Genomic DNA, 12,305 nt, shown 5'->3' on the forward strand with positions numbered 1-12,305 from the left:
TATATATATATATATATATATATATATGTATATATGTATATATATATATATATATATATATGTATATATATATATATATATATATATATATATATATATATATATATATATATATATATATATATATATATATATATATACATGTATATATATATATATATATATATATACATGTATATATATATATATATATGTATATACAGTATATCCACCACCAATACTGGGAAGAGAAAATGCAAATACAATTATTTAGCACATGCAGTGTGATTTATCAAGGCTGAAACTGTTCTGCGGCCACTGTTTTGCATCTATATATAGTATGTCTAGAAAGGACAAACTGCCAGTTGCGCAGAAATAGAAAGGGGGTGATCGCACTGTAGCTCTGTTCTACGTATGCTTGTTAACATATTTGGACTGTCAAAAATATAAATATTAATCATAAAAATATATTTGTATCTATTTGAAGCTGGGCAGCACGGTGACACAGGGTTTAGTGTGTGTGCCTCACAATACGAAGGTCTTGGGTTCGATCCCCGGGCTCTGGGTCTTTCTGTGTGGAGTTTACATGTTCTCCCTGTGACTGCGTGAAGTGAAGTGAAGTGAAGTGAATTATATTTATCTAGCGCTTTTCTCTAGTGACTCAAAGCGCTTTACATAGTGAAACCCAATATCTAAGTTACATTTAAACCAGTGTGGGTGGCACTGGGAGCAGGTGGGTAAAGTGTCTTGCCCAAGGACACAACTGCAGTGACTAGGATAGCGGAAGCTGGGATCGAACCTGGAACCCTCAAGTTGCTGGCACGGCCGCTCTACCAACCGAGCTATACCGCCTCATGGTGGGCGGTATAGTTCCCACTAGGTACTCCGGCTTCCTCTCGCCCCCAAAGACATGCGCCTGGGGATAGATTGATTGGCAAAACTAAATTGGCCCTAGTGTGTGAAAGTGAGCGTGAATGTTGTCTGTCTATCTGTGTTGGCCCTTCGATGAGGTGGCGACTTGTCCAGGGTGTACCCCTCCTTCCGCCCGAATGTAGCTGAGATCGGCTCCAGCACTCCCTGCAACCCCGAGAGGGACAAGCGGTAGAAAATGGATGGATGGATGGACATTTGAAGCTGCTGGATGACTTAAGGGGCTGATTAAAACAAAATAAATTGATGTGTTTTGGTGTCTGCTAGCGTTTTTTTCATATATATGAAATTAACTACTTGCAATATCCATTTCTTTCGTCAGGACCACACGCTCAAAGTTAGATTCGGGGCGCACCTTCTGCACGCTAAAAAAGTGGGTTCCGTTTTAGATTTACTGCAGGACTGCCTCTACAATTCTCAGAAAAAGTGGTACATGTCTGCTGCATGTTGTAAAACATAGCAAAATGCCACAGGTAGAAGCATGATAACGTGACTGTGAAGTAAATGAGTGTTTCCGTAGTGACAGCAGGTAGTACACGTAAACACCTAATTTAAATAGGGCAGTCTGCACCAGTTATCAATTGTTCACGCAGTCTTTGTAGATCATACGCAACACGCCCACTAATAGTTCAGGCAATTTTAAACTTTGCGCACACTGTGGATCTTAGTAGTAATCAGTTTGGTTGTAACAGGCATCTTAGTTGTAATTTTTATTCCCAAGTTCGGAGGTGTTGAAAATTCCATGTAAAATCGCTAATGCAATTCAGTAGCATGTATATGGCATATCCAATGTAAAAAGGCATCGAGCTAGCACATTTTGAAAAGTGGAGGCCTACTGTCTAAATGTTTTCTATCAGGCATACTTGCTTTGTTTGCATGGAAAATTACAACATTACCTAGAGCAGGGGTCCTCAAGTACAAATCTTAAAGGTCCACAAATGTTATTTTGAAACAGGCTGGGTCCGTTTATTATCGGTCAAACTTATATAGTAGCAGGAGGCAGGGGCGCCGAAAAGGGGGGGTAAAGGAGACGGATTCTAGGGGCCCATGATGGAGGGGGGCCCAGAGAGGCCCCTAATGATGATGAAATTATAATACAGGGGGCCCTGTAAAGATTATTTTCATGGGGCCCAAAATCCCTAGTGGCGCCCCTGGCAGGAGGTAGGTAGTAGTTTAACATTTTCTTAAACTTAACAAAAATAAAATAAATATCCAATAAAATACATTAAAGATTTTCTTTGAAACAAAATTAAATAAGAACTTAAATAAAATAAATATTTCAGTACGTCTGGTAGCTGTGGCATCAGAGAGTGGGATTTGATTTATTTTAGCTGTCATTTCCTCCTTTTCTTTGCCTTCTAACATGGCACCCATCACTTCAGTCAAGCATTCTTTAATTATTTCTGCACCAGAGAATGGCTTCTTGTGTTTACCCAAAACCCATGCCACTCTGAGTGAGCACTCTGTTGCTATTTGTTGTTGTGTCATAGATTTAACAAAAATCTTGCTTGATGACTGATGATGATATGACTTTTTCAGCCTGGTGATTTCTTTTTTTCTTAGCTCCGAATCATGAGGAAATGTCTCTTCAAATTCGCAGTGCTCTTTCAGATAGTGACGTTTCAGATTTTCACTTTTCACCAGAGCAACAGTACTGTTGCATATTAGACACATTGGTCTGGTACTTGCAGTAGGTAGGATGAAAACAAATTGCTCTGTCCATTCTTCCTTGAAACGTCGGTTTTCCCTGTCCACCTTTCTTCTACCAGCCTGAGCCAACTTGGAGCATGCCATTGTGATTTGATTGACATTCAGTGACTGATGAGTGAACAGTTAGCGAAGTAGCGATACGAGACAACGTGTGCCTGCAGCGAAAGGTTCCATGCATGTGGCATGAGCGCTGTGTGACCCAGGTGGTAACAGCCTATCAGCGCGTCGTTGTGATAGAGATGACAACCCATACTCTGATTGGCTGATTCCGCAGCCAATCAGAGTGGCGTTCTCTCGCTCTCACTCGGTCTCTCTCTCTCAGGGAGAGAGACGGAGTGAGTGAGACACAGAGAAGTGTAAACAAACGTGGAGACATTTGACTAAAAACAACAAAGAACGTTGACTTGCGCTAGCGATAATTCAAAGATGAATACAATTATTATATTTTTTTATAATAATTATAATTATAAAAAAATATATATATATATATATATTTTTTTTACCATAATTCGTGCTTGGTCCGGACGGACACGTCGCTTGGTCCGGACATGGACCGCGGTCCGCCTGTTGAGGATCACTGACCTAGAGGTAGTCCGACTGAGCCCGCTTTAATTGCTGCTTGAGTGCTTGTTTGCCCATCAAGTGTTTAAATTGACTGAGTCTGCAACTGGACATGACAACACGTGCAACAAAGACATCGAATTATGGCACTGTTTGATTTACGTCACTCGATACTCAGTAGTACAGATGGAATTTGGATAGTGCCCATAAAAGTACTGAATTTGGAACACATCCCTAATCACAACACAACACGGTTTTTGTTTTGTATTACATTCTCCTTGTTTAAGCCTTGTGTCAACAATAATTAAAAGTACACAAAAAAGCCTAAATCTGTATGCCAGATACTACCACAGAAACAAAGGGCTCAACAAAGTTGTTTTCCTTCACACTCCAGCAGGCAACACACTCTTTTTCAGATCACATGGATTATCAGCAAAGAGCTACAACGTACTGACAAACCAAAAACAACTTCTTACTGAATTAGCCCTTGTCAATGTGTATTACTCTCTTCTTAATTTAGTGCAAAAAGTTCTGCTTAGTGCCGGTGAGCTTCTCTTGATCAAAGTCATTAGTCTCTTGATTCAGACTCTTTGCCCCTAAATAATTGAAGCTGTGGAAGGATAAAGGATTTGAGGATGCAGACTAATAAAGTGAATCCCCCTCTCTGAGAGCCCAACGCAGGATGACAAGAAAAAGAAGACATGAGGAAGAGAGATGTGTAGAAAATGAAAAGAGAGCCCTGATGCTGTATTATTTGTCTGTTCTGAGCCTTACACACCTCAGTATTGATGGAACATTCAATATGATACTTTCTTAAAACTACTACCTAACAATGCAGCTAATCCCTTCAGAGTGAAAATTACCCGGTGGTACTGTATGTACCAAACAGGCTCTTTTGCTTGATTTATGTTGTCATAAATGATTAAACAGATAATAACCAGCTTCACAGTTTGTACTCGTTGTTCTTTATGGTCTACCAGATCTAATTTATAGCAACAATTAATTTTCTTACATATTTGGGATATACTCCCTGTGTACTTATGATTGAAATTAGGACTTAAAAGAGACGGGCTAGAGACAGAATCTTCTCAAAACTGGTATCCATAGGTTTTACTAGTAGTCAGCTAAAAAGCATAAAGATAATATCAAGATGTCATTTTTAATTAGGAGGTGGATTACACCACTGAGATAAGATTATCAATGGTGATTTCACTTTTAACAGTGACGCACATTTGATGCAGCTAATTAAAATAAAAGCAGAATCAAAGTGGTGCTGATAGGTACAGTTATTTTCACACCCATGTAACATAATATAAGATAACATCAAATCATTTAACCGTATAACATAACCTCATAACATACCATAACTATAAGATGTAATGTAACTTATCCACATCACATAACATTTAATAACCATTTAACAATACCGCATAAGTTATCATAACATACCATACCATAATAAAAAGAAATAGCTTGGGCTGTTCAAAATATTGAAATCTTCCACTGTCAAATGATTGTTTTTTTAAATTAGATTGCCGTATTTTCCGGACTATATATGGCGGTATATAAGCCGGACCCACAACATTTTAGAAGAAAAAAATATTGTTCCATATATTAGTCACACTAGACTATAAGCTGCAGATATATACTGGCACAGAAAGATTTTATAAATGTTTATTTACATGCCTTAATTGTTTCCAAAGGGTGCTTGTAACATGGCGGTAAAACGGCTGATCAAATAAAACAGAAATCATTGCCATGGACCAGCTAGCTGCAGAAGCTAGCTCTGCAATCAGCTAAATAGGCTCAACAACTCCACGGTGTCTTTTTGGTGAATTTGCAACAATAAAAACAGAATGCCATTGTCAGTTAATGATACTAATACAGACACTCGTAAACTTGTTAGCATATTAGCTAACTTTACAAATGTGCATGAAAACACTCCAACACAAATGGAATAGTTTAATAAGTATGAATAGTTGTAGTTATATTGTAAAACTTACAAATGTTGCTTGAAGTGATGAATGAAGAATCAATTCGAGTAAAAATGCTTTGGACAACTAGAAGACGGAATGGCACTTCCAGTTGAAAGCACTAAACAGAAGGAAATGCTGTAGACATCCCGCTCCCCTCACCTCCCAGGGGGTGAACAAGGGGATGGGTCAAATACAGAGGACAAATTTCACCACACCTAGTGGGTGTGTGATAATCATTGGTACATTAACTTAACTATAACATTACACTTACAAACGGTAGCACACAAAAAAGCACATTTGATTAAAAAAAACGTTATTATGGTCTTACCTTTACTTATAAGTGCGGGAACAGTGTGCAGTCTGCAGGTGCACCTAATGTTGTGTCCCTGCGGTCGTCCGCGGCTTCTCCAGCGCCAGCATTGTTGTTTTTGCACTTTTTGGCTTCTTGTTAAGTGACTTTTTTTGGGTGGATTCGGTCTTGCATGTGGAGGGTTTGGGTGTGGGCTTTGGTTGGTGTGGCCGCGGCGCTCCCGTCGGGCGGTGCATTCTGTGGCGGAGGTGCTTGGCACCAGGAGGCGGGGTTATGAGACGAGCCTCTCTCAGTGCGTCTTCACAGCAGTATTATGATCGTTCAGCACAAGAAATACGTTACACACATACAGTTGTTGACAAAATACACTGTACATTATATACCTCAGCTAACTAAACTATGGAAATGTATAATATAATTCATGTAGCAATACGGTGTCACTGCACAGCAGGCCAGCAGTTAGCCGAGTCATTGCGCACAATCCATGTTGAGGCACAACGCAGTGACGTGCCTCAACTGGCTGCTGATCACCGCACCGTCTCTTCTCAGTATTTGAACGGCAAATGTGAAAATAAAAATAAAAATAATCTAAAACTGGTGAAGTTAAATGGAAAATAACTTTAATATAATCATTTTTTTAATATAATAATTTTTTTTTTTTTCTTTTTACTTTTTTTTTTCTTTCCATGATGGCAGGTGAGGCCGTGCCTCCACTGCCTCTAGTGACTGCACGCCACTATATGTATTTATATATATTGCATCATTATACCTCGTTTGTAGGTATATTTGAGCTCATTTAATATCCTTTACTTTTATCCTGTGTATATAATTTAGTTTTGCATGTTTCATGACACATTATCTGTATGTAATATTGGCTGCATTTCAGATAGTTATTTGTGTGCCATGTTGTTCCAGACCACAGCAAACATTACCTAGCTTGCCAAAGGTTGTAAAAAAATCCATTAACGAAGATAGCATGCCGGTTCCTTTGACTTGGACACACACATCTATACCTTTGGCCATTAAAAGCCAGTAATTTTCAGGAGTTATCTCACCTTCTGAGTAGCCTCTGATTTACTAATGGTTTCTAATGCTGTAAAAACGTGTAGAATAAATATTAAATTTCAACATTTCTGTCAACGAAGATTTGCTTTAGCCTGCAACACATAGTCATTTTAATAGTAGGCTATTATAGCTTACTTACTTACAACACTTACGTCATGTGTTGCCTTCATTACAAGACTTATATGCTACTTTTAATTTTATTTGGCTCCAGACAGATTCGTTTTTTGTATTTTTGGTCCAATATGGCTCTTTCAACATTTTGGGTTGTCGATCCCTGACAAAGCATAACATGTAAAGTTTTATTCTGAATAGGAGTTTTAGCATTATGCAAAATAATTGAAAAACTAAATCAGTGTGCTTCATATATAGACAATAACTGATGTCAGGTTGAGTAATTATTTTGACTATAATTAAAGTCCAGTCCCAGATGATGTCGTTCAGCTAAGCTCCAGAACATTCAAATGAAGAGCTTACGTTTCAATACAAGACTAAAAGTTGCCATCACGACCAGTTGTTCTGTATCTTTACAGTGTGTCATCAGCTGACTGTCTGATAGAATAAAAATATACTGTAACATTCCAACAATATTTACTGTTAAGTTTCACACTGGAATTGACAGATTAAAAAAACATTTATCCTGTTATCCTAAATTACAGCATATGTTTTCCCTTAATTTGCCTCCTTAGATTTATTTCTTGCAATATGATTGGCTAATCGCGTCACATATAAGGATACAAGAAATGCGATTGGTTTGGTTTGGGTATTTCCAGTGCGCATCATTTTTATACCCTTTTATTACCCTTATGACCAAGAAAACTCTCACAGAGCTTGCTGTAATGCTACAATACAATAACATAATGATAATAATACCAGGCCTGTGTTGAAAGGCATCAGTGTTTACATGGTGTCCCTGAATTCTGGACACATACAACATATAATATGATTATTAAATTAAGCATGAATTAAAATAAACCTTTTTGTGTACAAAAACGTGTACAAATTTAATTAATAATCAATTATAATAACTAATTGAAAACATGACAACATACATTTTACAAATATAAGTCAATCAATATATTACTTATTAATAGTTAATTACTTTAAAAAACATTTATAATATTAGAAATAAAAATGAATCGCACAAAGTTTGTTTTTCTTCAAACAAAAATGATTAAATTTACCTAGTACAAATATAAATTAATATATATATTTTGCTGCCTAAACTCATTTTGTTCTACTTCTTTTAGTAATACTTACAGTACAATGTATTTAAACCATCATATTTGGCTTTCAAATAACACATGCATTGTAACTAGGGCTGTCTTCAACTAAGATTGTTTTCAAGTCAAATCAAATTTGTTGGATTTTGCCTACAGTTAACAATCAGTCAACGATGATCTTTTTCTTTTTCTTTTAAAAAAAAAGCACATCTAATAATAATGATAATGGATTAGATTTATAGAGCGCTTTTCTAGACGTTCACACACAAATAACTGAGAAACCTTCATTCATTCACTCCACATTCACACTTTGATGGGGGTAAGCTACATTTGTAGCCACAGCTGCCTTGGGGTAAACTGACGGAAGCAAGGCAGCCAATTGGCACCTACAGCCCCTTTGAACCCTCCCCCAACATTAATTCACATTCATACACCAATGTGAGGGGCACTGGTAGCAAGGTGTGTGAAGTGTCTTGAACAAGGACACATCGGCTACTCTACCATCAGAGCCACGCCATTCCTAATGGAGATTCCCTCAAATAAAGGCATCTCAATTGCGGCTTCTACCACCTCAAAGAAAAAGGCTCAGATACACTCAGATAAATAAATAAACATGGTAGCAATTGGATGGTTTAGCGAGGTCCTCAGATTAGGTCAAATTTTGATTCTCTAAGCTGCACTTCCGTGTTCTTATCCCTTGGGCGTACCAATAAAACAACATGTGGATTGTTATGTTCATGCTTTGACTGTCAAAGATGTTTAGTTATGTAACATGTGGCATTTCTACATACATTACCATTCTGTACTACAAACCCCGTTTCCATATGAGTTGGGAAATTGTGTTAGATGTGAATATAAACGGAATACAATGATTTGCAAATCTTTTTCAACCCATATTCAATTGAATGCACTACAAAGACAAGATATTTGATGTTCAAACTCATACACTTTATTTTTTTTTTGCAAATAATAATTAACTTAGAATTTCATGGCTGCAACATGTGCCAAAGTAGTTGGGAAAGGGCATGTTCACCACTGTGTTACATGGCCTTTCCTTTTAACAACACTCAGTAAACGTTTGGGAACTGAGGAGACACATTTTTTAAGCTTCTCAGGTAGAATTATTTCCCATTCTTGCTTGATGTACAGCTTAAGTTGTTCAACAGTCCGGGGGTCTCCGTTGTGGTATTTTAGGCTTCATAATGCGCCACACATTTTCAATGGGAGACAGGTCTGGACTACAGGCAGGCCAGTCTAGTACCCGCACTCTTTTACTATGAAGCCACGTTGATGTAACACGTGGCTTGGCATTGTCTTGCTGAAATAAGCAGGGGCGTCCATGGTAACATTGCTTGGATGGCAACACATGTTGCTCCAAAACCTGTATGTACCTTTCAGCATTAATGGCGCCTTCACAGATGTGTAAGTTACCCATGTCTTGGGCACTAATACACCCCCATACCATCACAGATGCTGGCTTTTCAACTTTGCACCTACAACAATCCGGATGGTTCTTTTCCTCTTTGGTCCGGAGGACACAACGTTCACAGTTTCCTAAAACAATTTGAAATGAATGATGCATCAGTCCATCTTAGATGAGCTCAGGCCCAGCGAATCCGACGGCGTTTCTGGGTGTTGTTGATAGGGAATAAGCGGTAGAAAATGGATGGATGGATGGATGGGTTGGTAAATGGTTTTCGCCTTGATTGGGAGAGTTTTAACTTGCACTTACAGATGTAGCGACCAACTGTAGTTACTGACAGTGGGTTTCTGAAGTGTTCCTGAGCCCATGTGGTGATATACTTTACACACTGATGTCACTTGTTGATGCAGTACAGCCTGAGGGATCGAAGGTCACGGGCTTAGCTGCTTACGTGCAGTGATTTCTCCAGAATCTCTGAACCCTTTGATGATATTACGGACCGTAGATGGTGAAATCCCTAAATTCCTTGCAATAGCTGGTTGAGAAAGGTTTTTCTTAAACTGTTCAACAATTTGCTCACGCATTTGTTGACAAAGTGGTGACCCTCGCCCCATCCTTGTTTGTGAATGACTGAGCATTTCATGGAATCTACTTTTATACCCAATCATGGCGCCCACCTGTCCCCAATTTGCCTTTTCACCTGTGGGATTGTTCCAAATAAGTGTTTGATGAGCATTGCTCAACTTTATCAGTATTTATTGCCATCTTTCCCAACTTCTTTGTCACGTGTTGCTGGCATCAAATTCTAAAGTTAATGATTATTTGAAAAAAAAAAAAATGTTTATCAGTTTGAAAATCAAATATGTTGTCTTTGTAGCATATTCAACTGAATATGGGTTGGAAATTATTTGCAAATCGTTGTATTCCATTTATATTTACATCTAACACAATTTCCCAACTCATATGGAAACGGTGTTTGTACATAATGTGTCGTATTACTGTACATGTTGCCCATGTTTACAGCAGCTTTGGTTACGGCAGAGCGCCAATGGACGACCAAACTTGACAATCTATAGGAAGTAAAATAGCCATAACAGGGTTTCCTAAAGCGAACCTCTGGAAGGATCATTATCGTTGCCAGAGGGGAGCAGTGAGGTAGAAAACTGGTCGAAACTAAACCTCCGGGGTCAAGGTGGCACCAGGTGGCAGGTACCTCCGTGTTCAACGGTTCCCATCTCGGAACATCCTCCCAACCCACCATCTTTATCCAGCGGGGCCTTGAGTACTCAACCCGGGAGGGAGGAGGGGGATTCAATGTTCGACGGTTAGACTACTAGGTTGGTAGTCGAATCAGACTTCTATTCCTCCTGATGGAATCGTCAAATTGTCTACTATTCTAAGACAGCCCTAATTGCGACATACTAATTATAGGCTTTATAGTCTAGAAACCGCGACAGTTTACATGTTGACTCACACACTGCTCTTTCTTCTTCCAGCCTGTGAAAGTGACTTCTGGGGTCCCCACTGCACTAATCGCTGTCAGTGTCGGAATGGGGCCAAGTGTAACCCAATAACAGGAGCCTGCGTCTGCACCGATGGCTACCAGGGATGGAGGTGTGAGGAGCCATGCGAGCCCAACTTCTACGGCAAGGACTGCCTGCTCGAATGTCAATGCTTAAATGGTGCAACCTGCCACCATGAAACTGGCGAGTGCCTCTGTGCACCTGGATACACCGGGGCCTTGTGAGTAGAGTTTGTAAAGTAAGAGTTTGAATGACAGTATTACAGAAAAAAAGTTCAAGTATACTGTATTACATAACTACAGTATATTCGACCTTTTAGGGTAACAAATAATGGCAGGTTGTTAAGCATTAAAGTACCTGACAAGTCCAAAAATGAAAGGATTATCAGTTTGGTTGTAAGAATTTTTTTTCTAAAGTGTTGATGACCTGTATAAAAAATATAGGGCCTGATCTATTGAAATCCAAATACCATGCGCTAAATAGCGTGTGCAAACTATAAAATTGTGTGTACGTTTAGTAGGTGTGTAGTGTGTGATCTACTAACATTGCATGTACGATTGATAACTAGTGCAAAACGCCTATTTTAATTAGGATTTTGTGTGTACCTCTCGGCTTTTGCCGTGAGACACTCATTTACTGCACATCTATGTTATCAAGCTCCTACATGTGGTGTTTTAAAGATTTTTCTGGGCATTTAAGAAGCAATCCTGCAGTCCATCTTCAGCGGAACCCACTTTTTTTAGTGTGCTTTTGTAGTGCTTGCATGGCACTAAACTTTGAGCATGCATTGTAATTTTTCAGAAGGAAGAAAATGCATATTGCAAAAAGGTTTTGATATATATATATGAAAAAACTTACATATTTTTAAAAAAAGCTAGCAGACACCAAAATCGCAGCAATCTAACTAGTTTTTATACGCCCTCTAAGTCATCCAGCAGTTATACAATTATAAAACGATACAGCTGAATAGACAACATGTGTCTATGTTTTATTTTTCACAGTCCATTTATGTTGAAAAGCATGCAAGGACAGAGCTGCAGCGAGATGACCTCCTTTCTCACAGCTATTTTTGCGCAACTGCAGTTTGCACAACCTTTCAGGACATACTAAATATAGATGAAAAACAGCGGTCGCAGAACAGTTTGTTTTGATAAATATATTTGCATTTTCTCCTCCCAATATTATGAGTGGTTTGATGATCAGCGTATATCCTGCATATTCATGAAAACAGACAAGCTAAATGTATTGCGCTCCTTATTATGCTCACTTAAGAGAAGCATTCCTCTGCGCACAAGCTTAGTAGATCAGCTTTGCATGTGTTTTAATACACGCAAACGTTTAATAGATTAGGCCCAAAATCTGCTAATTAATGTTGCACAAGGGGTTATAGTCTTTTAAAATATTTCATAATACCGTAATTAGTTTTGATTGGGAAAATGTGTTGACTCATTAAATGGATGCATGCATGGTAAAGTAATTTCAGTTAAATACAGTCTTTCCCGAAAGTCTGAACACAAAGGACATTTTATTGCATCAAGTTCTTTTGAAGATGTTACTTGGTAATATTCTGATCAAATAAGGTGTTGTTGGACATTTCATTTATTTGTC

General features: G+C 38.4%; 1 protein-coding gene across 7 annotated transcripts in view; it reads left to right on the forward strand.

Moving 5' to 3' along the window:
* LOC133636505 (multiple epidermal growth factor-like domains protein 11) overlaps positions 1-12,305 on the forward strand; it is a 388,169-nt gene that overhangs the window by 259,168 nt on the left and 116,696 nt on the right. For all 7 annotated transcript variants that reach the window (XM_062030413.1, XM_062030416.1, XM_062030415.1 and 4 more), the window contains exon 6: positions 10,671-10,917. In XM_062030413.1, coding sequence (XP_061886397.1) covers positions 10,671-10,917 — 247 coding nt within the window. The remainder of the gene's footprint in view (positions 1-10,670; positions 10,918-12,305) is intronic.

Source organism: Entelurus aequoreus, linkage group LG02, assembly GCF_033978785.1.
Source record: "Entelurus aequoreus isolate RoL-2023_Sb linkage group LG02, RoL_Eaeq_v1.1, whole genome shotgun sequence".
In the NCBI taxonomy this organism is placed as follows: domain Eukaryota; kingdom Metazoa; phylum Chordata; class Actinopteri; order Syngnathiformes; family Syngnathidae; genus Entelurus; species Entelurus aequoreus.